Below are 26,973 nucleotides of genomic sequence, written 5' to 3' on the forward strand. Positions count from 1 at the left end.
ATAATTAGAAATACTAATAAAATAAAAACACAAAAAAGGAGATAATTCATCAGATACAATTGTGGTCAGCATTATTGGCATCCTTGATTGTATATTGTAAAAAATCTGATATCTTCAGAAATAAATGGGTATGTACCAACCATGAATCATGAGAATGTTATCTGGTCTTTGGTCGCCTCTCCCCGGTCCACTAAACTATGCTGTGCTCCACATCAGGCTTTGCAGATGGCCCGGCATGAACCCATGCGATCATCTACCTGGTCTTATATAAGGCCTACCAAGAAACACACGTAAGTCTTGGTATTAAGAATTCTAAGTGCTCTGGAGTCCTGTGTGCCTGCAGCCTCCAGGATCTCTGCTACCTGTTCTCGGTCTCCTGTCTGTCTGCAGTCTCCAGGATCTCTGCTATCTGTCGGCAGTCTCCAGATCCTCTGCTACATGTTTGTGGATTACAGTAAATCTGCTATCTGTTTCACACATGCCTCAGTTGCCTGCTGCACTGATATCCATGGCCCATATGCCACCCAGACTTTGGGCTTTGAGGATCCACCCAGGGACTGACTGGAAATCTGGCAATTCTAGCAAATGCCAGAAGGGCCATGGCCGTGGGCCGCATTGCCTGCTACTCTGCTAACAGTATTGGTGTCCACAAGACAGTTGTGATGGAGCACAGAGCCGCAGGCTCCATCACTTACCCCAGCATGCTGCGTGCTTCCCTCGTAGATTCAGGGATGTTGGCGTTGTGATGACATTAATGAATTGTACTACAAGCATCCACTGAAAGACCAAATAGAAGAGGAGACCAAGGCTGCAAAGGACGAGGTGTCTACATTAGGCAAGTAAAATGATTTCTTTTTTTGGGGGGGTGGGCTGTGGTGGTTCATCATACTATATAGGATGCTGTTTGCAGGACCATTATACTGTTTATGGTGCTATTGAGGGGACCATCATTTCAAATAAGGGCCTGTTCAGGGTACCATCCTACCATATGGGGGCCTGTTGGGCATACCCTCATACTATATGGGAAGCTGTTGGGGGACCATCATACTATATAGGGGTCTGTGTGTGGACCTTCATACTGTATTGAGACTATGGGAGATATTCATGGTGTGTGTGGGGGGGCTGTGAGGTGATTATCATACTCTGTAGTGTAGGATCATACTCTGTAGGGTAGGTCGATATTAGACTGTATGCAGGTCTATGGGGTACATTATACTATGTAGGGGGCTGTGGTGACCTTCATAGGGTGGTTATAGCGGACTTCATACTAAATGGAGTGGTTATGAGGGTTATCATACTTTATGGAGCTACGGGGATCATCAATCTGGACTGGGGACATCATACTTTATGTAGGGGTCTGTGGTGCACTTCATACTGTATACTGAGGCTGGGATGAATACCATACTGTATGGGGGGCTGTGGTGAACATCTTACTGTGTGGGGTGCTGTGGGGCATAATACTTTGTTTTGGGTTTGTGGAGCGAACATACTGTGTTGCATCACCATATAATTTAGTTAGGGACTCCTTTTGGGGTCAGGTAGCGATAGCCTACTTGGAGCAGGGTTGCCATATCATGCTTCAGGGTGCCAGCCTACACTGTCAAGCACAGTCAGCTAGGGTTAAGTTATTCTCTATTTCTTTAGACTTTTTCTTATGAATTGATTTATAGGTATTTCTATACCAACCTGACATTATACATTTTTTGATGACCCGATTTTTTTTCTATTGTTTGTTTTTTTAATTAATACAAATAAAAGCTAATTTGTGTGAGGTTTTTTTTTTGCTCTTTTGGTTTTGCTGCTTTGTAGAACCTTGTTTCGATTTTTGTTGGTTTTCTAATCCTTTTTATTTTCTCCCACGCTCTGTAAATGCCTTTAGAAAGATCCAATGGACATCTTTTCTCAGCATCTGTGCCACCTTTTTGCCCCCAGAACCGTCCTCCGGCTTTGATTGATGTGGATAACGCATCCAGCATCATCCATATAGCCGAAAGAGATCTTGCACCTGCACATTAGCATCACCGACTAGTGGAGGCGCACATTGTTCTGCCCTACTGTAGACAGAGCACAAAACATACAGTGGACAAGAAAATATTTAGTCAGAGACGAATTGTGCAAGTTCTCCCACTTAAAAAGATGATAGAGGCCTGTAATTGACATCATAGGTAGACCATAACTATGAGAGTCAAAATGAGAAAACAAATCCAGAAAATCACTTTGTTCGATTTGGCAAGATTTATTTTGCAAATTATGGTTGAAAATAAGTATTTGGTCATTAATAAAAGTTCACTCAATATTTTGTTATATATCCTTTGTTGACAATGACAGTGACCAAATGTTTTCTGTAAGTCTTCACAAGGTTGGCACACACTGTTGGTGGTATGTTGGCCCCTTCCTCCATGCAGATCTCCTCTACAGCAGTAATGTTTTGGGCCTGTCGCTGGGCAACACGGACTTTCAACTCCCTCCAAAGGTTTTCTATGGGGTTCAGATCTGGAGACTGGCTATGCCACTCCAGGACCTTCATATACTTCTTACAAAGCCATTCCTTCGTTGCCCTGGTGGTGTGCTTGGGATCATTATCATGCTGAAAGACCCATCTGCGTTTTAGCTTCAATGCCCTTGCTGATGGAAGGAGGTTTGCACTCAAAATCTCACGATACATGGCCCCATTCATTCTTTCATGTATACGGCTCAGTCCTCCTGGTCCCTTTGCAGAAAAAAAGCCCCAAAGCATGATGTTGCGACCCCCATGCTTCACAGTAGGTATGGTGTTCTTTGGATGTAACTCAGCATTCTGTCTCCCCCAAACACGATGAGCTTTGTTTCTACCAAACAGTCCTACTTTGGTTTCATCAGACCATATGACATTCTCCCAATACTCTTCTGGATAATCCAAATGCTCTCTAGCAAACTTCAGATGGGCCCAGACATGTACTAGCTCAAGCAGGGGGACACGTCTGGCACTGGAGGATCTGAGTCCCTGGCGGCGTACTGTGCTACTGATGGTAGCCTTTGTTACGGTGGTCCCAGCTCTATGCAGGTCAGTCACTAGGTCCCCCCATGTGGTTCTAGGATTTTTGCTCACCGTTCTTGTGATCATTTTGACCCCACGGAGAGAGATCTTGCGTGGAGCCCCAGATCGAGGGAGATTGTCAGTGGTCTTGTATGTCTTTCATTTTATTATTATTGTTCCCACAGTTGATTTCATAACACCAAGCTGCTTGCGTATTGCAGATTCAGTCTTCCCAGTCTGGTGCAGGGCTACAATTTTGTTTCTGGTGTCCTTCGACAGCTCTTTGGTCTTGACCATAGTGGAGTTTGGAGTGTGACAGTTTGAGGTTGTGGACAGTTGTCTTTTATACTGATAACAAGTTCAAACAGGTGCCATTAGTACAGGTAATGAGTGGAGGACAGAGGAGCCTCTTAAAGAAGAAGTTACAGGTTTGTGAGAGCCAGAAATCTTGCATGTTTTTAGGTGACCAAATACTTATTTTCCACCATATTTTGCAAAATAAATCTTGCTAAATCAGACACGGTGATTTTCTGGATTTGTTTTCTCATTTTGACTCTCATAGTTGTGGTCTACCTATGATGTCAATTACAGGCCTTTCTCATCTTTTTAAGTGGGAAAACTTGCACAATTGGTCGCTGACTAAATACTTTTTTTCCCCACTGTAACTGCTCATTCGCCTGGGAAATTTAATGCTGGTGAATTGGTTTGGGTAAAGAGGAACCTTAATGACGTTTCCCGGGTACATGCGCAATTAAATTTTGTGCTCTACCCACAGTACCAAAGTGCTCCTGCGCTAGCTGCTGATGCTAATGCGCAGGCTCAAGATCTTTTTCAGCTATTCAATGACACTAGACACATCACTGACATTTGCATACATTGCTATTCATTGAACTATGCGCTCCACAGTGGAGAGCTGTGATATGCAATTCTAACCGATTGCTCGTCACCAATAGGCTGATCTTTAGTCCCATGCTTTAACGCAACTTCAGAACTTCCGGGTTGTGAACTTATCGCAGATTGGTATAATTAGCAGCAGTGGGAATGTCCGGTTTACAGATCTGTCAGTGATTGGCATTTATTAGATAATAGTCTGGGAACAAGGTCCCTACTGGAGCAGGGTTATATTAGATACAGGTGTTGCATTACACTTTTCATTGGGTGATGACATATACAAATAGAGGGCATTTGATAGATATGTCCTTCTTGAGGAAGCAAATGTGTGTTGGGTCATGGGTTTTTGGTGACAGTTTTTAGTAAATATTTATCTGCTGCAATGGCTGTATAATGTGATATGATCTTGACTTGAAACATCTATGTATGCTATGAACAACTTTTTTATCTCTTTGATTACGCTTTTTAGCATGAGAAAATTGGTATATTTATCTATATTTATGTAAATGTATGCACTGGCACTTTTATTTATATGATTTATATGATTTTATGAATCTTAATCTCTCTAATCTGCTTATTATTATTGTATACTCATCCCTCCCTCTATCTGTTTATTTGTGCTTACTACTTCCCTGGGATTTTCGGCATTAACATGAATAACATTTATTTTTTAAACTGTTTTATAAAAAGAAAATATTTTCTAATTATTGTATATACTTGAGTATAAGGCGACCCAAGTATAAGCTGAGGCACCTAATTTTGCCACAAAAAACTGGCAAAACTTATTGACTCGAGTGTAAGCCGGGTATGCATTGTCCTCTCATCCCTATCCTGGTATGCATGGCTCCCTGTCCTTGAATGCATGACTCCCCGTCTCTGTATGCATGGTTCCCCGTCCCTGTATGCATAGCTCCTTATCCCCACCCTTGTAAGCTTGGCTCCTTATCCACTATCCTTGTATGCATGGTTCCTATAAAAAAAACTTGTCCTACTTACCTTCCCTGTGCGCCCTCGCTGCATCTCGTTCTGGCGCCAGCAGTTCTTCCGGCCGAGCGATCACCTGTCCCTGCTCATTAAAGTAATGAATATTCCCCCCATGCAGGAGCGGAGAGGGGTGAATATTCATTACCCTAATGAGTGGGGGACATGTGATTGCTCGGCCAGAAGACTGGCACCGGAAGGAGATTCAGTAAGGGCGCGCAGGGAAGGTATGTAGGCTGCGGCTGTAACTGTGAGCACTATAAGAGAAATGAATATTCACTACCAGCACAGTTAAAGTGCGGCCGCCCTGCTTGTGAATCCCAGCCCCGCAGTGTGTTATGCATTATGCAGAGTGCGGGGCTGGGATTCACAAGCAGGGCGGCCGCACAGGCGCAGTCTGCAAGACTGCATCGGAGGTCAGACACCCAGAGCTCACTGCGCCTGCCCCAGCCAGTACTAAACAGCGCAGGCGCCGGATTTGATTTGAAAACAGCGCGGAGGGGCGGCGCCCGGCGCCGAAGAAGATTTGAATGACGGCAGTGTGGCATTTGCAGCAGGGGGGTTAAGACCTGCCTCCAGGGCTAAAGACAGGTATTTTGGCGAAATTATAAAACGCTTTATTTTGGCTTTCACTGCACCAATAACTAAAAGAGCCACCTTGTCAGAATGCAGCATTACTGCTGCACAAGGTGGCTCTTTTAGTTTCTAACGGCTGGAGGGAGTGACAGTGTCCCTTTAATATTCATTTCTTTTTAGCAGCGGACACAGTTACAGCCAACTCCTGCCTCTGTGACCCGCTGCTCCACCACTCTCCATCCCCCGCTGTCTTTCTGGGATAATAATTCATGTATAAACTGAGGGGGCATTTTCAGCACAAAAAAATGTGCTGAAAAACTCATCTTATACACGAGTATATACATTAAGTGTGGTGTATCCTTTTGTAGGCATAGTTTTGACATTTTGGAGCATTCTCTAATTAATTTTCCCCATCCTAAATAATTCTTACTAGTACTGAAAACAGTATGAATAGCAAACTTCTTGATAACTTCTTTAAGACTGTTAAAATCGGGATACTAAGGACGTAGGCTATATTCACATTGTGCTTTAGCCTACTGTCTTTAGTTTTTGTTAGGGATTATATCTGAAGCGCTGTAAATTAGTATTTGGGTGTTATTATGACAGGGCCATTGAGTTTTGACGTACAGTCAATGGCTCCACTGAGGCTTACTTCTGAATCCCTGGAAAATGAAATTTGAAGATTTGCATTGATGGGGCCATTGACTGTAATAATGCAGATGGAGTCACTCTTTGCTCTGTCAGACATTATTTTTGGGCATATCCATGTATGTGAATCAGGCATCAAATCATGGTCAACTGCGCTTTGGTGCCTGCTTCACAATCTAATGATTCCAAGTAAACCTTGGACTGATTTATTAGTAGATTTCATTACTGATTTACCAGTATGTGCAGGGGATTTCTACCATTATTGTTTCTGACCGGGGTGTGCACATTTTTTCATAATTTTGGAAAGCGTTTTGCATTTGGCTAGGGATTTATCTGTCCAATGGACAAACTGAATGCGTTAACCAGAATCTTGAAGCTTATCTTAGGTGCTTTGTGTCTGAGAATTAGGAGGAATGGGTTACTTACATCTAACTGAATTTGCTGTAAATAACCATTGTCATGAGTCTACTGATAAGTCCCCATTCTTCTGGGTCTATGGGTTTTATTCTCAGTTCAGCTTTTTTAATAAGAATCATTCCTCAGGAATATCTGAAGAGGAACATTTTTCATCATCTATTATGTCTTTGTGGCAAGGGGTTCGTAATAATTTGAAGAAGACGGGGTCCAAACATAAGAGTGTGGTTGATCGGAAATGTGTGATGGGTCCGTACCTGTGTATTGGTGAGTTGGTGTGGTTGTCCTCGAGGATAATTAAGTTGAAGGCTCCCTCTTGGAAACTGGTTTACAAGATTGTGGCCATCATCAATCCTGTAGCATTTTGCCTTGCTTTGCCACCTACTTTTAGGATTCATAATGTACTTCATCGTTCTTTGCTCAAAAAAAAGTTACGTCCTCTGAACCATCACCACTACCTCCACCTCTGGTCACGGTTGATGGGAATTTTGAGTTTCAGATAGCTAAGATCATGGATTCTCACTTGGTTCCTCGATCTCTTCAGTATCTCGTACACTAGAAGGGTTACGGTCCTGAAGAGAGGATGTGGGTACCATCATCTGACGTTCATGTGGTTAGGTTGGTCGGGTCCTTTCAAACGGCACACCCTGATAAACCAGGTCTTGAGGTTCCAGAGGTTCCTCTTAGAAGGGGAAGGTACTGTCATGGGTTTGCCACAACAGAGAGGAGCCAGAAGACCGCAGCATCTGAGTTCTCGTTCTCCTGCAATGAAAGAAGAACTTTTCCCTCAAAATTAAAGATGCTGGTTTCTTTCAGCAGTGCCGGGGATAAACAGTTCAGCTTGGAGTCTTTGTAGCTTCCTGCTTTAAGGATCTCAGGAGTGCAGTATCAGCCACTCACCCCTCCTATATATTCTCACCTCTGGCAATCTGGATTGCCATTGTTAAGTCTTGTGCTGCCTGGTGAAGGAGTGGAGGATTTGCTGTTCGGTAGATGGGTTTTTGGAGAGTTGTTCTGTGACTGTTGCTAGGTTATTTCAGCTGTGTGCAATCCACCATCCTCTCCTATTTATTCCCTAACTTTCCTACCCTATGTTCCCTTCTTTTGTCTGTGAGTGCATATTTGTATGATTGCTATATTCATTTATCCCTGTATGTACTTCCTTGTTTGTCTGGTTTGTTTATATACATACTGTACACTGTTCCTCCCAACACTGAATGGGTGAGGGAACAGATGAGGGCTGATTCAGGAGTACAGCAAGGTACGTGGCCCCAGCATCTTCATCATCAGAAGTAACTTGGAGAGCAGAGAGAGCTAGGGCGCTACTAGCGTCAGGCACAGGGAAGAAGCCACTGATATCTGACAACAGAATCGTGACAGGCGGATACTGCTGATAATAATGTCTGACAGAGCAACATCTGCATCATTAACGTGAATGGCCCTGTCAGCGCAAATGTTTGAATCCCATTTTCCAGAGGCTTAGACGTAAGTCTCAACGGAGCCACTGACAGCATGGTGAAACGTGAACATAGCTATACACTACTTGTTGATAATAGAATTTGTGGTTTGTTTCTTTCTTGCCATTGCGAACAAAGAGCAGGCAATAAAATTGCTCTTTCAAGCATCAAAGGATCAATGTGGGGACAGGTGTGTCTAATTTCTATTTAATCACATAGTAATCTGATTTTGTCTTTTGTTTCTAACTGAACAAAGTGTGCTAATAATCGTGCCCTGGCATTGTTTTCGATTTTGTATCCGTTTTATCCTGCCAAGATTTAATTTAGTTATTTTCAAGTTTTGTGCCTTGCTGTATTAAACATACTAGGTTATATATCCAGGCAGTTTTAAAAGAACACATTATTTCACTTTATCTTACATGGTATACTTAAAATTTAATAACAATATGTTTACCATAACCATATAAAACATCAGTTGGCAATCATGCAGTACTTACATATTGAAGAAAAAGGGGACAATTCATTAAGGTGCTCACTCCAGAAATCTGGGGTATACACTATTTTTATCATTCGGCACTTGCGCCAAAATATTGTGACTTTTTGCATTTACACCCCAGTCCCAGACAGTTATGCAAATATGGGCATAGCATGGGCAGGATATGGACAAAGTGAGTCAAATTTAACATACTGTACGCCACTAAAGTGTCATAATTTAGTCCAGAAATATACTCCAGCCCCCAACTGGTGAACATTTCTGGCGATGGCACGAGCTGGATAACGGATGCGCATGATTCCCTAAGAGGCGTAGCGCTATGCCAGTCTAAATGAATTTCCCCCAAAGTGTACTCCATGTACAATATGTAAACTACTGTTTTGTATGTGGTGCACTTTCTTCTGTTAATGTTTTTTTTATGGGTAATGAATAAATCTTTTCTAGTATTTTTAATTATTGGTCTGGTGCACGGGTCATTATAGTTTGTCTTACATTTTTGGAAGTAAACAACCTTAGCATTAGTGATATCAGTTTAGGTATAGGTTACTACTTTTTAACACATGGTTATGAACAGTTTTCACTTAAGTTCACATAGCGTTTGCTACTATGTTCAGTGACCCCATCGGGGCTTATGTCTGAACCCCCGTAAAATGGTATTTCTGTTCATGCACCAACAGGGACTTTGTCTATCATGATGCAGACACAGTTAAAGTGTGCATTGTCGTGCATCATTTTTGCCTGTATCAGCCTAGCTGAGGCGGGCAGTAAGATGTAGTCAACTACATCATGCTACCCGCATCCAAAAGGCACATATGCCCAAATCCTGGTTTGCATAGGAGTGAACACTATGTGAATCCAACCTTAGAAAATTGTCTTTGGAATAGTAGCTGTTAAACAGGGTATGTTGCTTGTTGCAAAAAATACTATGCAACGAAATGTGCCATACATCTGTGTTGTACATCCAAATGTAGAGCAGGTTGTCTTTAAAGCAAGTCAGTAAATAAATAAAACACAGATAATACTAAGCTTACCAAGATGAACTGTCTCGTGACCGGCGTAGCCATCTCACTACCATCTGTTCTATTCTATGTCCTTTGCGTGTCTGGAATAGATGAGCTTCTGGGTTCTCCATTTACCTGAATAGAGTTGAAATAAGTGAATGAGTATGCTAAACAAGTCTTTTAACAGGTAAAAGTAAGAGCCACCTTGGGAAAAAGAAGTAAAAAAGTTCAGATCATCTCTCTCATGGATCCATAGAAGTTTGGTTTCCAATGATGTTTAAGCCAGCCATCCATGTAGTAGTACAGATACTGGTTAGAATCATGACATTAAAAATACTGTATTTTTCGGACTTTAAGATGCACTTTTTCCCCCCAAATTTTGGGGGAAATGGGGGTGCGTCTTATATTCGGAATACACTTACAAATACTGTGGCGGCAGCTGGAGTCGGGCAATTCTACTGTGGTCCCGGTCCAACTCTGTCGGGCGATGATTACACTCCCTTCCCTTGTGTAGTAGGTTCGGCGGTGGTGCTCTGTGCTACGGGGGGGCTCCACCGGCATTTTGTGAAACCCTGGAGGCCCGGCACATCGAGTTCTGCAATATGGTGGCCTCCGGGGAAAATGGACGCCTGGGGTGGTGCATGCTCAGATTGAGATCTCGGCAACGAGATCTCAATCTGCTGCAATGCGGTGACCTCTGGGAAAATGGCTGCTGGGGCTGGCGCATGCTCAGATTGAGATCTTGGCAACAAGATCTCGGGAGGCTTTTACAAAATGTTGTCGGAGTCCCCCCGCACCACAGAGCTCCACCGCCTCACCTGCCCGCACCTACCCACAACAGCTGCTGCTGCCCACACAAGCCGCACCTGCCCACACTAGCCTCACCTGCCCACACCAGCCGCACCTGCCCACACCAGCCTCACCTGCCCACACCAGCCTCCCCTGCCCACACCAGCCGCACCAGCATGGGATGGGATTTCCCGGAGGCCACTGCACCTGCCGCACCAGCCTGGGATGGGAGTCATATCGCCGGATCACCGAAAACCCCCTGAGACCATGCCCCACCAGCGCTGCTGATTCCCCCCCCCCCCCGGTAAGCTGAATTCAGACAGTAAGATGGTCCCCATTTGACACGTTAATTTTTTTCCCCATTTTCCTTCTGAAAATTTGGGGGCATCTTATGGTCTGGTGCATCTTATAGTCCGAAAAATACGGTATATATTGCAAGAAAAAAGTGAATATATTCACTATATCTTTTTATTTAAAAACTGTAAGTTTAGTTAAGTAAGTAAGTTAAGTGTAAATGGAACTTTAAAACACATGGTTGAGACCATGAGATTTTGATATGCTATGCTAATGCTAATCTGTAGCACAGCTCATATTCAAGTAGCTTGATGAAGTACTGAAATATAGAAGCAAAATAATCCTGAACTTATAGTTGCAGTAGTTTGGCCTCACACAAGGGGTCTGGAAGGGATTCCCAGCCTTTACAAGCCATACATATAAACAGAAGTAGTGCAGTACATGTATAGCTAATACACATATGTGCATGTATGTTTGTAGTGAGTGTGCATAAGTCAGCATGCCTGTATTTAGTGTGCTTATGAGTGTATACATACAGTGGAGAAAATAAGTATGTGATACACTGCCGATTTTGTAAATTTTCCCGCCTACAAAGACTGGAGAGACCTGTAATTTTTATCATAAGTGCACTTCAACTGTGGGAGATAGAATCTAAAAATAAAAAACAGAAACTCACATTGTATGATTTTTACATAATTAATTCGCATTTTATTGAATGAAAGAAGTATTTGATATAATAGAAAAACAGAACTTAAGGGGCGGACCATTACTAGGACAACCCTTTCTTAAACTAAATGTTATGCTCCGATAATATAATAAAGCCTAAACTCACCTGCCTTAGGCCGGGTTCACATTGCTTTAATGGCAATGCGCTGACAGCATCCGTTACACAGCGGCATTAACGCTATGTAACGGATACGTTAGCGCACCCATTGACTGCCACTATGTAGCACATCGCGTGTCATAATCGGCATGTCATAATCGGCATGCGTTAGCCATGTGCCGTCATTCTGTTACGGACCCTCGGACGCGGGCTGCAGCGTTTCCAGGTCCGTCACCGATAGCGAAGCATCTGAGCTATCGCAATCGCATAACGCGATCTTTAAAAGGCACTAGTGTTGGTGCAGTCCCATTTAACGTATGCGTTGAACAGACTGCACCAACGCAATGTGAACCTAGCCTTACTGGTTCCATTCCCGCGGTGTCGTCACTCACGGTCCCGGGCTGTGATATTGTGAAATGACAAATGATGCCTGGCGCCCAATTAGCGCTGGCATCACTGTCTCCTCCTTCAGACAAACTGAATATGAAGAGGAAGCCAGGACTACAGTTGATCCAAGACTTCCTCCTCATGTTCGGTTTATCCAAAGGTGGATGCAGTGACGCCAGTACTGATTGGGCGCCGTGCATCATGTGTGATTCCACCACATCACAGCTCCAGGACCGTGAGTGCCGACACCGCAGGAACAGAGCCTGTATGGGAGGTGAGCATAGGTTTATTCTGTATTTGCGACATAACCACTACTATTTCACTATTAGGACAACCCCTTCTTAAACTAAATGTAGTGAACAAACCCTTTAATATTTGGTGCAGAAAACCTTGTAAGCAATTACAGAGGTTAGATGGTTCTTGTAGTTCTTGACCAAGTTTGCACACACTTCAACAGGGATTTTGGCAACTCCTCCATACAGATATTTTCCAGATCTTTCAGGTTTCAGGGCTGTCGCTGGGCAATATTGAGTTTCAGGTCCCGCCAAAGATTTTCTATTGGGTTCAGGTCTAAAGACTGACTTTTCCACTTCAGGACCTTGAAATGCTTATTATGGAGCCACTTTTTAGTTGCCCTGGCTGTGTGTTTAGGATCATTGTCATGCTGGAAGACCCAGCCAGGACCCATCTTTAATGCTCAAACTGAGGGAAGCAGGTTGTTGGCCAAAATCTTGAGATACAAGACCCCATCCATCCTCCCTTTGAAACAGTGCAGTCATCCTGTCCCCTTTGCAAAAAAACATCCCCAAAGTATGATGTTTCCCCCACCATGCTTCATGGTTGGGATGGTATTCTTGGAGTTATACTCATTCTTCTTCTCCCTCCAAACATAGCGAGTGGAGTTGATACCAAAAAGTTGCATTTTGGTCTCATGTGATCACATAACCTTCTCCCATGCCTCCTCTGGATCATTCAGATAGCCATTGGTGGCAGACTTCAAATGGGCTGGGATATGTGCTGGCATGAGCAGGGGAACCTTGCGTGCCCTGCAGGATTTTAATCCATGACGGCGTAGTGTATTACTAAAGATAATGTTTGAGACTGTGGTACCAGCTCTCTTCAGGTCATTGACCAGGTCCTTCTGTGTAGTTCTGGGCTGATTCCTGATCTTTCTCAGAATCATCCTTACCCCACAAGGCAAGATCTTGCATGGAGCTCTAGACCGAGGTAGATTGACTATCATCTTGTGTTTCTTCCATGAAGAGGTTGGAGTGTAATTGATTGAGTATATGGACAGGTGCCTTTTATACAGGTAACAAGTTCAAACAGGTGCAATTGATAAATTAATGCAGGTAATGAGTGCAGAGTAGGAGGGCATCTTAAAGAAAAACTAACTAGTCTGTGAGAGCCAGAATTCTTGCTAGTTGGTAGGTGACCAAATACGTATATTATGTAATAAAATGATAATTAATTATGTAAAATCATACAGTGTGGTTTTCTGGACTTTTCTTTAGATTCTGTCTCTCATAGTTGAAGTGTAGCTACGATAAAAATTACAGACCTCTCCAGTCTTTGTAGGTGGGAAAACGTGCAAAATTGACAGTGTATCAAATAGTTATTTTCCCCACCATATGTGCCTGGTTAAAAACATGAAATGTAAATACAGCCCTGTTTATGCTACCAGAGCAATGAGTAATTTTGTTGCTGTCGGCTGATGGAACTACTGCTCAGTCGACACCAGTGACCGGACGTAAACTTTATACCTCCGATCACAGCTGCGGGCTCACATGTCAGCACTACAAACTCCCAGTGTTCGGGGGGCTGAACCCAAACAGTAACACAGACTCCCTGGTGAAGTCCGTGTTCGGTGTCCGTGCCAGAACCGTAGGAGTTGGGTACGGACGCCGAACTTTACTGTTCAGGTTCGCCCATCTCTAGTAACAAGCAGCAGTACAGCCAACTATATGTGTGAATTGCAATTGACTTTACAACAGCAAAACAGCAGGGATTTTTTAATGAAGAGAAAACTATTAAGAATGTATTAATTTCGCAATTGAGAAAATGAGCAATACAAAAAAATTCAGTGCAAAAGTGTACATTCTAGGCTGCAGTATATTATTGTATCCTGCCTGTGAAGGAGGAGTTTCCAAAACAATATTAACCCTTTACGGATATGGACACTTTTTTTTTTATATACCGTATATTAACTTTTTGTTGCGAAAGTCATATCTTTTTATTTTTTCTATCAACACAGCTACATGAGACTTGTGACAGTTTTGAATGACACCATTCATTTTATGAATAATAATGTACCGAAAAAGAGAAACAAAATTCCAAATGCAAAATCAATTTTGTTTGTGTAGTCATTTTCTTATTTTTCCATCAATAGAGCTGAAATGAGGGGTTGTTTTTTATTTTGTGTGCTGAACTGTAGTTTTTATTGATAACATTTTGGGGTTATATATGACGTGGAGTGCTGCGACTGGAAAAAAAGCAATTCTGTTATTTAGATTTTTCTTTTCCATTTTGGCTTTTAAGGTACGTTTTAAACAATTTTATATTTTGCTAGATCGGACATCACAGAATTAAGGGTATGTGTCCACGTTCAGGATTGCATCAGGATTTGGTCAGGATTTTTCATCAGTATTTGTAAGCCAAAACCAGGAGTGGAACAATTAGAGGAAAAGTGTAACAGAAACATATGCTCCACTTCTGTATTTATCACCCACTCCTGGTTTTGGCTTACAAATACTGATGAAAAATCCTGACCAAATCCTGATGCAATCCTGAACGTGGACACATACCCTAAATATGTTTATTTTTGCTTTTTATTTATTCATTTCTTTATTTTTGAATGGGGTGGATAATTTAAACTTTTATACTTTTTTTTTTTAATTTTTACAACTTTTTTAATTGTTAGTTTATTTTTTGTTTATAGGGTACATAAACCTGTGATTATTTGAACTCTCATACTATATTCTCAAATGGTACATTATACTGGTATACTATAATACTAAGGTATTGCAGTATATAGTATATTGTGGGTCTCTGTTGATTCTTTTTAGGCTTTAATAAATGTTGCCAAGTAGCGAGGCGGTAACAATTGTCCTTACACATTATTGTCTCGATGTCCCAGACAGAGCAAGTCTCCAGTCTGCAAACAGTTTATTGCTCAAGGCTTAGTTTTTGCATCGAATGCCACATGGTCTTTAATTATAGCTTTCTCTCTTGTTCGGCTTTATATAGTAATATGAGAAGTGAGCATTAGCTCTATTAATTTTGGAGCATAATGAATGCATGTGTTATGTAGATGTTATGATTGTTTTGACTACACTGAAGGCTGTCTGTCTAGCTTTTTTGGGTGGAAAAACAAATCCATAACCCTGTTTTTAAATTGATATGAACTCCTGAGTCATAAGCTTAAAGCAAATCACAATAAAAAACTGCATACATTATTAAATAGATCTCTTAGACCTGAAGAGAATAGTGTACTTGGTGAAATCTGGTGACAGGGGCATTTATTACAAAAAATATGCATTAGCAGAAATATTACACATAATATGAAAAAGACAAATTCTGCTCGTCTATGTCAAATATAAAAAATAGATACTTTATAAAATACTGATTCAGTTGCTTTATAAATGTTCCCGGACTGAGTACTGAAAGTGTGGTACTTTGGAGAAAATAAACTTTATTCCTCCAAAGAGCCGCTGGCTTTCAGTCATACAGTCACAGCTGACTATCCTGTAAGCAGTGGCTGTAAGCACACCCCGGCACTGACTGACAGCTGTCTCTGCACTGTAGAGCCAACTGTCAAAGTGCTTGGGTGTGCTTACAGCTGCCACTAACTGTATAGTCAGCGGTGACTGTAGTCACACCGGCACACCTGCATGACTGAAAGCCGGCGACTCCGGGAGAAATAAAGTTAATTTTCTCCCGGTTACATCAGCAGAGCTCTTCCAAAATGCTAATAAACTGTAGATTAACCCTATATAGAGTTATTAGACCTGACATATTGTTCTTTAATGCCAGTATTTTCATAGGAGGAAACACAAATTCTGTTCAAATGCTCGCCTTCAGCATGTTGCTTTTTTATTATTATGTGATTAGTAAATGCACATGAATATTTTAATAAGGATATCCTGTTAGAACACACCGTTTGCCTTATTGTCTTAGGTCAGAATTTTATGCAAACTATTCTGGTGAACCAATAAACAGATTGCATTTGTTTTATTAATCGCTATGCTTCATCTGCGTTTTATAGCTTATACTCAGCCCCAGAGAATGGACTTTACTGCATTCTAATTTTATAATGGAATTTCAGGGAAAAAGTAATCCTTCTATGGTCATTCATAGACAGATTCCATTTCTGCAGTCTCAGAATGATGGTTGTATTTGAGAGTGTATTAGTAAGCAAGATGGCCAAATCGTATTTTTACAATCTTCGCAAGATCATCAGCAGTTTAATCTACAGTAAAGACTTGGAAACAGTTAATACGAGTCAACCTAAAACCTCATCATGAACAGGCATAATGATGGAGCAGCTGCTTCTAGGATCAGTGTGCTATGGGACTTTACAGATACCATCTTCAGTGTAAAAAAGACACCTGTCCATATTGCAGGGTGCGTGTGCTTAATGACAGCTGAAATTAATAGGAGAAATGTCAGAAACTATTACTCTAGTGAGAAGCTGCAAACACCTCCTCCAGAGATGAGGATGTGATGGGAGATACATACAGAGACTTATTTGTGTGTATACTGTATCATTTTGCTATTTTGCCTTATCAGTACACTAGAGCTTTCATTATATCCCCAACCTCTAATGATAATGATGATATCACTCTGGTCATTCTGTCCCAATCTACACAGTAAAGTTGACAAGTGAGCTATAGAAAACAAGAAGTGACAGCCTTTTGTGATTGCTCTAGTGATGGACACATCAACAGCACAACATACCTCATTAAAAATCCAACAGAATTTGTCAGATAATTGTAATGTGTTGTGAAAAAGTATCCAGCAAAATGTTCTAACAAAAACCTTAAAGTAGATGTGTAAAGAGCCTAATACAACCGCACTTAAATAAAGTCATTTTCTATTGATATATTCCCTTGTCAGATGAATGTTTATTTATTTTACTCATTTATATAGCGCCATCATATTCCACATTGTTTTACAGACAATGTCATCCATAATTTTCACATTCTTCTGCTTCTACCTTTGCAACAAATTACATCATGGGGATAGGAGAAGATTGGAAAGACTGCTACATCTGCAGCTGAGAAAATATGGATTCTATCAAAACTACATCAAGCTGCCCAATAAGTGACACATCACTGGAATCGGGCTCTCTGCCTTTACATCATGCAGCTCTAAAATTCCACAGCAAAAGCCTGCTGGCAAATTCCCTTTAAAAAAGACCTCTATGTAATGTATGCCTTTCTCTATGGGATTTACTGTTGTGGCAAGGTAACATTTTCAATTTGTTAATAAATGAATGCTTTAGTTTTTCATAGGCGCTCCTAACCTGTTGTTCTAAGTATTTGTTAAGCCAACGTTAGGTTCTCAATAGCATACAATGGAAACTTGCAACTCAAGGCATGATTGATTCCTATGTTAAGTACACAAAGGTCACCTGCTAAGTAGAATTTCCTGAAAATAACTAGACAGAAAACTGAAATATATATATAAATATATACACTCACCGGCCACTTTATTAGGTACACCTGTCCAACTTCTTGTTAACACTTAATTTCTAATCAGCCAATCACATGGCGGCAACTCAGTGCATTTAGGCATGTAGACATGGTCAAGACAATCTCCTGCAGTTCAAACCGAGCATCAGTATGGGGAAGAAAGGTGATTTGAGTGCCTTTGAACGTGGCATGGTTGTTGGTGCCAGAAGGGCTGGTCTGAGTATTTCAGAAACTGCTGATCTACTGGGATTTTCACGCACAACCATCTCTAGGGTTTACAGAGAATGGTCCGAAAAAGAAAAAAAATCCAGTGAGCGGCAGTTCTGTGGGCGGAAATGCCTTGTTGATGCCAGAGGTCAGAGGAGAATGGGCAGACTGGTTCGAGCTGATAGAAAGGCAACAGTGACTCAAATCGCCACCCGTTACAACCAAGGTAGGCCTAAGAGCATCTCTGAACGCACAGTGCGTCGAACTTTGAGGCAGATGGGCTACAGCAGCAGAAGACCACACCGGGTACCACTCCTTTCAGCTAAGAACAGGAAACTGAGGCTACAATTTGTACAAGCTCATTGAAATTGGACAGTAGAAGATTGGAAAAACGTTGCTTGGTCTGATGAGTCTCGATTTCTGCTGCGACATTCGGATGGTAGGGTCAGAATTTGGCGTAAACAACATGAAAGCATGGATCCATCCTGCCTTGTATGGAGCATCTTTGGGATGTGCAGCCGACAAATCTGCGGCAACTGTGTGATGCCATCATGTCAATATGGACCAAAATCTCTGAGGAATGCTTCCAGCACCTTGTTGAATCTATGCCACGAAGAATTGAGGCAGTTCTGAAGGCAAAAGGGGGTCCAACCCGTTACTAGCATGGTGTACCTAATAAAGTGGCCGGTGAGTGTATATGTATATCACATGCCAATCAAATGCCAATATGGACTATAAGGTAATTTCACACATTCACAGAGTAATTGTACACTACATGGTAACATGAGGGTAAATCAATATAAGAGTCCTTTAGCCCTAAATGCACTAAATGTTACGTATGAGGCATAACGACATCTGTTGAAAAAGAAGTCTGTGAAAAATTAGTTTTTAGGCAAATTAAGACATGAATTACTTTTTACTTCTTTATTTCACTGTTTGCTTAGAATTGAGTGCTAGGTATTTATTATTTTTCAACTTTTTACAGTTTTGCTTCTTTATCACATGAGGCCTTATTAATATTGCACATACATACTGTATGTTTAGGTGTCAATGATCATTAAGAATAATGAGCCTTCTTATGTAAAATTTTGCAGTGTTTATTGGTGCATGGAAATTGACTGATAGGTATGTAACCTGCAGGAAATACATTCTTATACCAAAACTGTATATAAAAAAAGACATTTATAATTTTGCTTACCTAAATAGAAATGACAAAAAATGTAATTGTCACATACTGTATAGCAGATGTCATTCCTAAAATATGATCTGTCCATTGTGAAAAACAAAACTCCATCAAGATGACAGACTCAACAGGTTTTCACTCTATGTCAAAATTCATATTTTAATTTCAACAGTCAAAAATAGCAGCACTTGTGTGCAACGCACATGAATATTTAATGCCACCTTAGGAACCGGATCTGGCAATGTGTGCAGATGTCAACTTGTGGATATCTTTATGGCTGTGGCTTGACGAGAATTCTCACTAAAAGTAATATTAAGAACTGTTTGTTCTATGAAGCTGTTGTTTTATCCGACCTATTGTCCTTGGGTGGAATATAAGACATTGTAACGTAATGAGGGTATTTACACATACTAGAATATTATATTATTGTATTTTTTAAATTAATTTACCTACATTTTTATTTATTATTAATCCGATACTTACAACTTTAAAAAAACCCAGAAAATAGTCATTTTTCTAATAGTTATGCATCTAGCCAGGGCCGTATTTGTCACTAGGCACTTGAGGGCAGGTGCCTGGGGCTGCAGGATGCGGGGGCCGGCACCTGAGGAAGGTTTTTTTTTTTTAATTATAAGGACCGGGTTCACTGGCAGCCGCCTGCCTACCTCCCCGCCTCCCCGCCTCCTTGAAATCATCATACTCACCCTCCTCGGCTCCAGCGGTGCCTGCAACTCCAATGGTCTTAGCGCCGGCAGCTTCTTCCTGTGCTGAGCGGTCACATGGTACCGCTCATTAAGGTCATGAATATGAATGCATATTCATGACCTTAATGAGTGGTACCACGTGACCGCTCACTCAGGGAGAAGCTGCAGAATCGGGACCAAGATGCAGGGACTTTCTGCGTGGTGCGCAGGTGTGAGAAAGGTGAGTATGACAGGGGAGGAGGATGAGGGAGGATGGGGGCTGCAGAGGCACGCATACAAGATAGGAGAGGAGGGGGCTGCAGAGGCACGCATACAAGATGGGAGAGGGGGGCTGCAGAGGCACGCATACAAGATGGGAGAGGGGGGCTGCAGAGGCACGCATACAAGATGGGAGAGGGGGACTGCAGAGGCATGCATACAAGATGGGAGAGGGGGGCTGCAGAGGCACGCATACAACATGAGAGGGGGGCTGCAGAGCCACACATACAAGATGGGAGAGGGGGGCTGCAGAGCCATGCATACAAGATGAGAGAGGGGGACTGCAGAGCCACAAACTAGATGGGAGGGGGGCTGCAGAGCCACGCATACAAGATGGGAGAGGGGGGCTGCAGAGCCATGCATACAAGATGGGAAAGGTGGGCTGCAGAGCAACGCATACAAGATGGGAGGGGGGGCTGCAGAGGCACGCATACAAGATGGGAGAGGGGGGCTGCAGAGGCACGCATACAAGATGGGAGAGGGGGACTGCAGAGGCATGCATACAAGATGGGAGAGGGGGGCTGCAGAGGCACGCATACAACATGAGAGGGGGGCTGCAGAGCCACACATACAAGATGGGAGAGGGGGGCTGCAGAGCCATGCATACAAGATGAGAGAGGGGGACTGCAGAGCCACAAACTAGATGGGAGGGGGGCTGCAGAGCCACGCATACAAGATGGGAGAGGGGGGCTGCAGAGCCATGCATACAAGATGGGAAAGGTGGGCTGCAGAGCAACGCATACAAGATGGGAGGGGGGGCTGCAGAGGCACGCATACAAGATGGGAGAGGGGGGCTGCAGAGGCATGCATACAAGATGGGAGAGGGGGGCTGCAGATGCACGCATACAACATGAGAGAGGGGGGCTGCAGAGCCACACATACAAGATGGGAGAGGGGGGCTGCAGAGCAATGCATACAAGATGAGAGAGGGGGACTGGAGAGCCACAAACTAGATGGGAGGGGGGCTGCAGAGCCACGCATACAAGATGGGAGACGGGGGCTGCAGAGCCACGCATACAAGATGGGAAAGGGGGGCTGCAGAGCAACGCATACAAGATGGGAGGGGGGAAGCAGAGCCACGCATACAAGATGGGAGGGGAGAGCAGAGCCACGCATACAAGATGGGAGAGGGGGGCTGCAGAGCCATGCATACAAGATGGGAAAGGGGGGCTGCAGAGCAACGCATACAAGATGGGAGGGGGGAAGCAGAGCCACGCATACAAGATGGGAGGGGGGAGCAGAGCCATGCATACAAGATGGGAGGGGGGAAGCAGAGCCATGTATACAAGATGGGAGGGGGGAGCAGAGCCAGTGTCCGCCCCTGCCCAGGGATCAATTTTACTCTCATCTTACAGAAGTGAGTACAGTTGAGGCTCTGACTGCCGGGTCAGAGCAACGTGAGCAGCATGATCAGATCATGTGATCATGCTGCCGACGTCGCTCACTCGCACTGCAGAGGCGAACACTGGTTGTAAATGCTCCAGTGGAGCTGAAGACACCGAAGATTAAGTGCATGGGGGGGCAATTGGAGTGGGGATGGAGGGATTTATTATGTGTAGGGAGAATTGGAGTGGGGATGGGGGGAGTTAATGTGTGTGGGGAGATTTATAGACAGGATGGGGGGATTTAATGTGTGCGGGAGATTTGAGGATACAAAATGAAGAGCAAAGGGGGAGATGGGGAAACAATACAGGGGAATGAGGGCCATGTATGAGGAAACAGTACTGGGGAATGAGGGGCATGTATGAGGAAACAGTACTGGGGAAAGAGGGGCATGTATGAGGAAACAGTACTGGGGAATGGGGGCATGTAAGAGGAAACAGTACTGGGGAATTAGGGGCATGTATGAGGAAACAGTATGGGGGAATGGGGGGCATGCATGAGGAAACATTACTGGGGAATGAGGGGCATGTATGAGGAAATAGTACTGGAGAATGAGGGGCATGTATGAGGAAACAGTATGGGGGAATGGGGGGCATGTATGAGGAAACAGTACTGGGGAATGGGGGGCATGTATGAGGAAACAGTATGGGGGATGGGCACAGACAGTATGAGGAGCGAACGAGGGAATGTATGTGGACACAGTATCAGTAGATATGTGAAAAATGTATGTAGATAGAGTACAGGGAGTGAAGGTGATGGGATGTGTGCAGACACAGTATGTGGAGTCAGGTGAGCAGGCAGTATAGAAAGTGAGGGGGTAAATATATGAGGAGACAGTATGGTGAACAGGAGGGATGTGAGAGGAGACAGTATGAGGAGGGAGGAGAATAGTGTGATGAGACAGTATGGGGGGAGAAAAATGAGTGGGCACAAAATAGAAACTGAGTAGTGGGGGCGTACCATGGGGGACAGCATAAGGGCACAGCCAGGAGGGGACAGTATACCAAGGAGGGAGAGTGTGATGAGAGAGTACAGTATAAATACTGGGCCCTATAGGGGGGACACAGTGTGAGAGGGGGCCGGTATGGAAAGGAGAGGTCAGTGTAAAGAGCATGAACCATAAGGGACAGTGTGGGGGTCATATTTGTGCAGACAATATAGAGGGGCAATTTTTTATTCAGGAGCATTGTAATGACACTTGTATCTTTAAGGGCGTCATGTGGAATTTTTCTGCAAAAAAGCAGAGAAGATGGAAGTCTGCAGAGACGGCTGTGGATAAGAAAACTCATCATGGGGTCTGGACAAGATGAAGAAAAGAAGGAGAACGACTCCAGAGACGACATCATCTATAAGGTACCTGGATGTAAATGTTATTTGTGATACTGACTAACTCTCGTGTTTTTATTTAATGTTAGGAGCATTAAAGGTGATGTCCAGGTTTGTAATGTGTCTGCAGTCATTCTTTGTGGCTGCAGACTTCTGAGTTCTCACAGTGTGCACTGCACGCTGTCAGAATTCTCTCGGGTTGGCGACTTACATACATGCGGTCAAGTGCTGACTAGACATGTGTGGCCTCACTCTATGAAAATGAACTGAGTGAGGCCAGGCACGTCTAGTCAGAATGTGGTCAGAAGTATACAAATCACATGCTTATGCTGACATGACTGTTCACCGGCAAGGGAGAATCCTAAAAGTGTGCAGTGCATTAGTTGTGAGAATTCAGAACCTGCAATGTCAGGATTCAGCTCTACAGGTTCCAGCAGTCGTCACATGGACACTTCACTCATATGCGATTTTCAAACTTGTGGTCCTGTGACAACGAGCTTCTCTTCTGCTTCTCTCAGTTTTTCACTGAACATGGAGAGCATTAGGGAGAGGAACTCATGGGCACATGACTAAGTGTGCAAATCGCAAATGTCCTTGGTGGGGAAGCGCCAAAATGAATTCTTGCCCCTGGTGCCAGAAAACCTAGATACACCTCTGCCGGTATGCTACTGTGAGCGGTGATTGCCAGGTCCGGTGGAGGGGTGTCTGTGCACAGTGCAGCACAGGCAGTGAGGCAGGGACTGAGGGTGTGCACAGAGAGAGAATGGAGACCCGGAGACTGGCCATCCCTGTCTACGCCATAGCCTGGAGCCCTCATTATCGTAGGAATATGTCAGGTAATAAATTGTTTTTCTAAAGCTTTATAGTGTAGTTTTAGGTCAGAGAGGGATGGTTAGGGATGAGATAGCAAGGTGCAGGGACAGGTAGTGATGGCTACTTGCAGACATGTGCAGCACTTGCGGTTTTGCACTTGCGGTGAGACAAAAAAAACGCTAGCAGCGTTTTTTTTCTATTTCTGCAAGTACCGCATTTGCCTGATCGTTGCAAAACCTCAAGTGCCGCACATGTCAGCAAGTCCCATAAGGAATGAATGAGGTCGAACGCAGTGTTGCCGTAAGTGATCCGTTATACAGCAGATGCAGAAAAACTGCCGGATCTGCTGCAAAAGGCTACTTTCACGTCAGCGATTTTTGCCAAAGTCACTGCCGATAGTGTCATACTCACCAAAGGGGGAGGCAGCACTAAAAGTGCCTAGGGCAGCAGAAACTCTAAATACGGCCCTGCATCTAGCAATTCTACAGGTTTAGAAATTACATGTGATGGCACCTAACTGATCCAGTAAATTGTGTAAGGTATAGTCAAAATAATTTATTTCCAAAAAGGAAGGACTAAAAATGCTTTAACCCCTTAAGCCCCGAGGGTGGTTTGCACGTTAATGACCGGGCCAATTTTTAAAATTCTGACCACTGTCCCTTTATGAGGTTATAACTCTGGAACGCTTCAACTGATCTTGGCAATTCTGACATTGTTTTCTCGTGAGATATTGTACTTTATGTTAGTGGTAAAATTTATTCGATATAACTTGCATTTATTTGTGAAAAAAACAGAAATTTGGCGAAAATTTAGAAAATTTCACAATTTTCCAAATTTGAATTTTTATTCCCTTAAATCACAGAGATATGTCACGCAAAATACTTAATAAGTAACATTTCCCACATGTCTACTTTACATCAGCACAATTTTGGAACCAAAATTTTTTTTTGTTAGTTATAAGGGTTAAAATTTGACCAGAAATTTCTCATTTTTACAACACCTTTTTTTTTAGGGACCACATCTCATTTGAAGTCATTTTGAGGGGTCTATATGATAGAAAATACCCAAGTGTGACACCATTCTAAAAAACTGCACCCCTCATGGTGCTCAAAACCACATTCAAGAAGTTTATTAACCTTTCAGGTATTTCACAGGAATTTTTGGAATGTTTAAATAAAAATGAACACTTAACTTTTTTTCACACAAAATTTATTTCAGCTCCAATTTGTTTTATTTTACCAAGGGTAACAGGAGAAAATGGACACCAAAAGTTGTTGTGCAATTTGTCCTGAGTACGCTGATACCCCATATGTGGGTGTAAACCATTGTTTGGGCGCATGGCAGAGCTCGGAAGGCAAGGAGCGCCATTTGACTTTTCAATGCAAAATTGACTGGAATTGAGATGGGACGCCATGTTGCGTTTGGAGAGACCCTGATGTGCCTAAACATTGAAACCCCCCACAAGTGACACCATTTTGGAAAGTAGACCCCTTAAGGAACTTATCTAGATGTGTGGTGAGCACTTTGACCCAACAAGTGCTTCACAGAAGTTTATAGTGCAGAGCCGTAAAAATAAAAAATCATATTTTTTCACAAAAATGATCTTTTCGCTACCAATATTTTATTTTCCCAAGGTTAAGAGAAGAAATTAGATCACAAAAGTTGTTGTGCAATTTGTCCTGAGTACGACGATACCCCATATGCGGGGGTAAACCACTGTTTGTGCGCATAGCAGAGCTCAGAAGGGAAGGAGCTCCATTTTACTTTTCAATGCAAAATTGACTGGAATTAAGATGGGATGCCATGTTGCGTTTGGAGAGCCCCTGATGTGCCTAAACATTAAAACCCCCCACAAGTGACACCATTTTGGAAAGTAGACCCCCTAAGGAACTTATCTAGATGTGTTTTGAGAGCTTTGAACCCCCAAGTGTTTCACTACAGTTTATAACGCAGAGCCGTGAAAATAAAAATTCTTTTTTTTTTCACAAAAATAATTTTTTAGCCCCCAGTTTTGTATTTTCACAAGGGTAACAGGATAAATTGGACCCCAAAAGTTGTTGTCCAAATTGTCCTGAGTACGCTGATACCCCATATGTGTGGGGGGAACCACTGTTTGGGTGCATGGCAGAGCTCGGAAGGGAAGGAGCGCCATTTGGAATGCAGACTTAGATGGATTGGTCTGCAGGCATCACGTTGCATTTGCAGAGCCCCTGATGTACCCAAACAGTAGAAACCCCCCACAAGTGACCCTATATTGGAAACTAGACCTCCCAAGGAACTTATCTAGATGTGTTGTGAGAACTTTGAACCCCCAAGTGTTTCACTACAGTTTATAACGCAGAGCCGTGAAAATAAAAATTCTTTTTTTTTTCACAAAAATTAATTTTAGCCCCCAGTTTTGTATTTTCACAAGGGTAACAGGATAAATTGGACCCCAAAAGTTGTTGTCCAATTTGTCCTGAGTATGCTTATACCCAAGATGTGGGGGGGAACCACTGTTTGGGCGCATGGCAGAGCTCGGAAGGGAAGGAGCGCCATTTGGAATGCAGACTTAGATGGATTGGTCTGCAGGCGTCACGTTGCATTTGCAGAGCCCCTGATGTACCCAAACAGTAGAAACCCCCCACAAGTGACCCCACATTAGAAACTAGACCTCCCATGGAACTTATCTAGATGTGTTGTGAGACCTTTGAACCCCCAAGTGTTTCACTACAGTTTACAAAGCAGAGCCGTGAAAATAAAAAATCCTTTTTTTTCCCACAAAAATGATTTTTAGCCCCCCAAATTTTTATTTTACCAAAAATAACAAGAGAACTTGGACCTCAAAAGTTGTTGTCCAATTTATCCCGAGTACGCTGATACCCCATATGTTGGGGTAAACCCCTGTTTGGGCGCACGGGAGAGCTCAGAAGGGAAGGAGCACTGTTTTACTTTTTCAACGCAGAATTGGAGATCGGACGCCATGTCGCGTTTGGAGAGCCCCTGATGTGCCTGAACAGTGGAAACTCCCCAATTCTGCCTGAAACCCTAATCCAAGCACACCCCTAACCCTAATCCCAACGGTAACCCTAACCACTCCCCTAACCCTGACACCCCTTTAATTCTAATCCCAACCCTAATCCCAACCGCAAATGTAATCCAAACCCTAACCCTAACTTTAGCCCCAACCCTAACCCTAACTTTAGCCGCAACCCTAACCCTAACTTCAGCCGCAACCCTAACCCTAACTTTAGCTCCAACCCTAACCCTAGCCCTAACCCTAGCCCTAACCCTAGCCCTAAACCTAACCCTAACCCTGGCCCTAACCCTAACCCTAGCCCTAACCCTAGCCCTAACCCTAACCCTAACCCTAGCCTTAATGGAAATAAATACATTTTTTTAATTTTATTATTTTTCCCTAACTAAGGGGGTGATGAAGGGGGGTTTGATTTACTTTTATAGCATTTTTTTTATCGGATTTTTATGATTGGCAGCTGTCACACACTAAAAGACACTTTTTATTGCAAAAAAGTTTTTGCTTCTCCACATTTTGAGACCTATAATTTTTCCATATTTTGGTCCACAGAGTCATGTGAGGTCTTGTTTTTTGATGTTTTGACGAGTTGATGTCTTTATTGGTAATATATTTGGACATGT

General features: G+C 43.0%; 1 protein-coding gene across 2 annotated transcripts in view; it reads right to left on the bottom strand.

Annotated features, from left to right (window-relative positions):
• The window catches only part of FRMPD1 (FERM and PDZ domain containing 1), a 290,187-nt gene that overhangs the window by 69,363 nt on the left and 193,851 nt on the right, over positions 1-26,973 (bottom strand). For both annotated transcript variants that reach the window (XM_077251419.1, XM_077251428.1), the window contains exon 2: positions 9,508-9,612. In XM_077251419.1, the coding sequence (XP_077107534.1) occupies positions 9,508-9,608 (101 nt within the window). In that variant the 5' untranslated portion in view covers positions 9,609-9,612. The remainder of the gene's footprint in view (positions 1-9,507; positions 9,613-26,973) is intronic.

The sequence above is a fragment of the Ranitomeya variabilis genome, chromosome 1 (genome assembly GCF_051348905.1).
Source record: "Ranitomeya variabilis isolate aRanVar5 chromosome 1, aRanVar5.hap1, whole genome shotgun sequence".
NCBI classification, from domain to species: Eukaryota; Metazoa; Chordata; class Amphibia; order Anura; family Dendrobatidae; genus Ranitomeya; species Ranitomeya variabilis.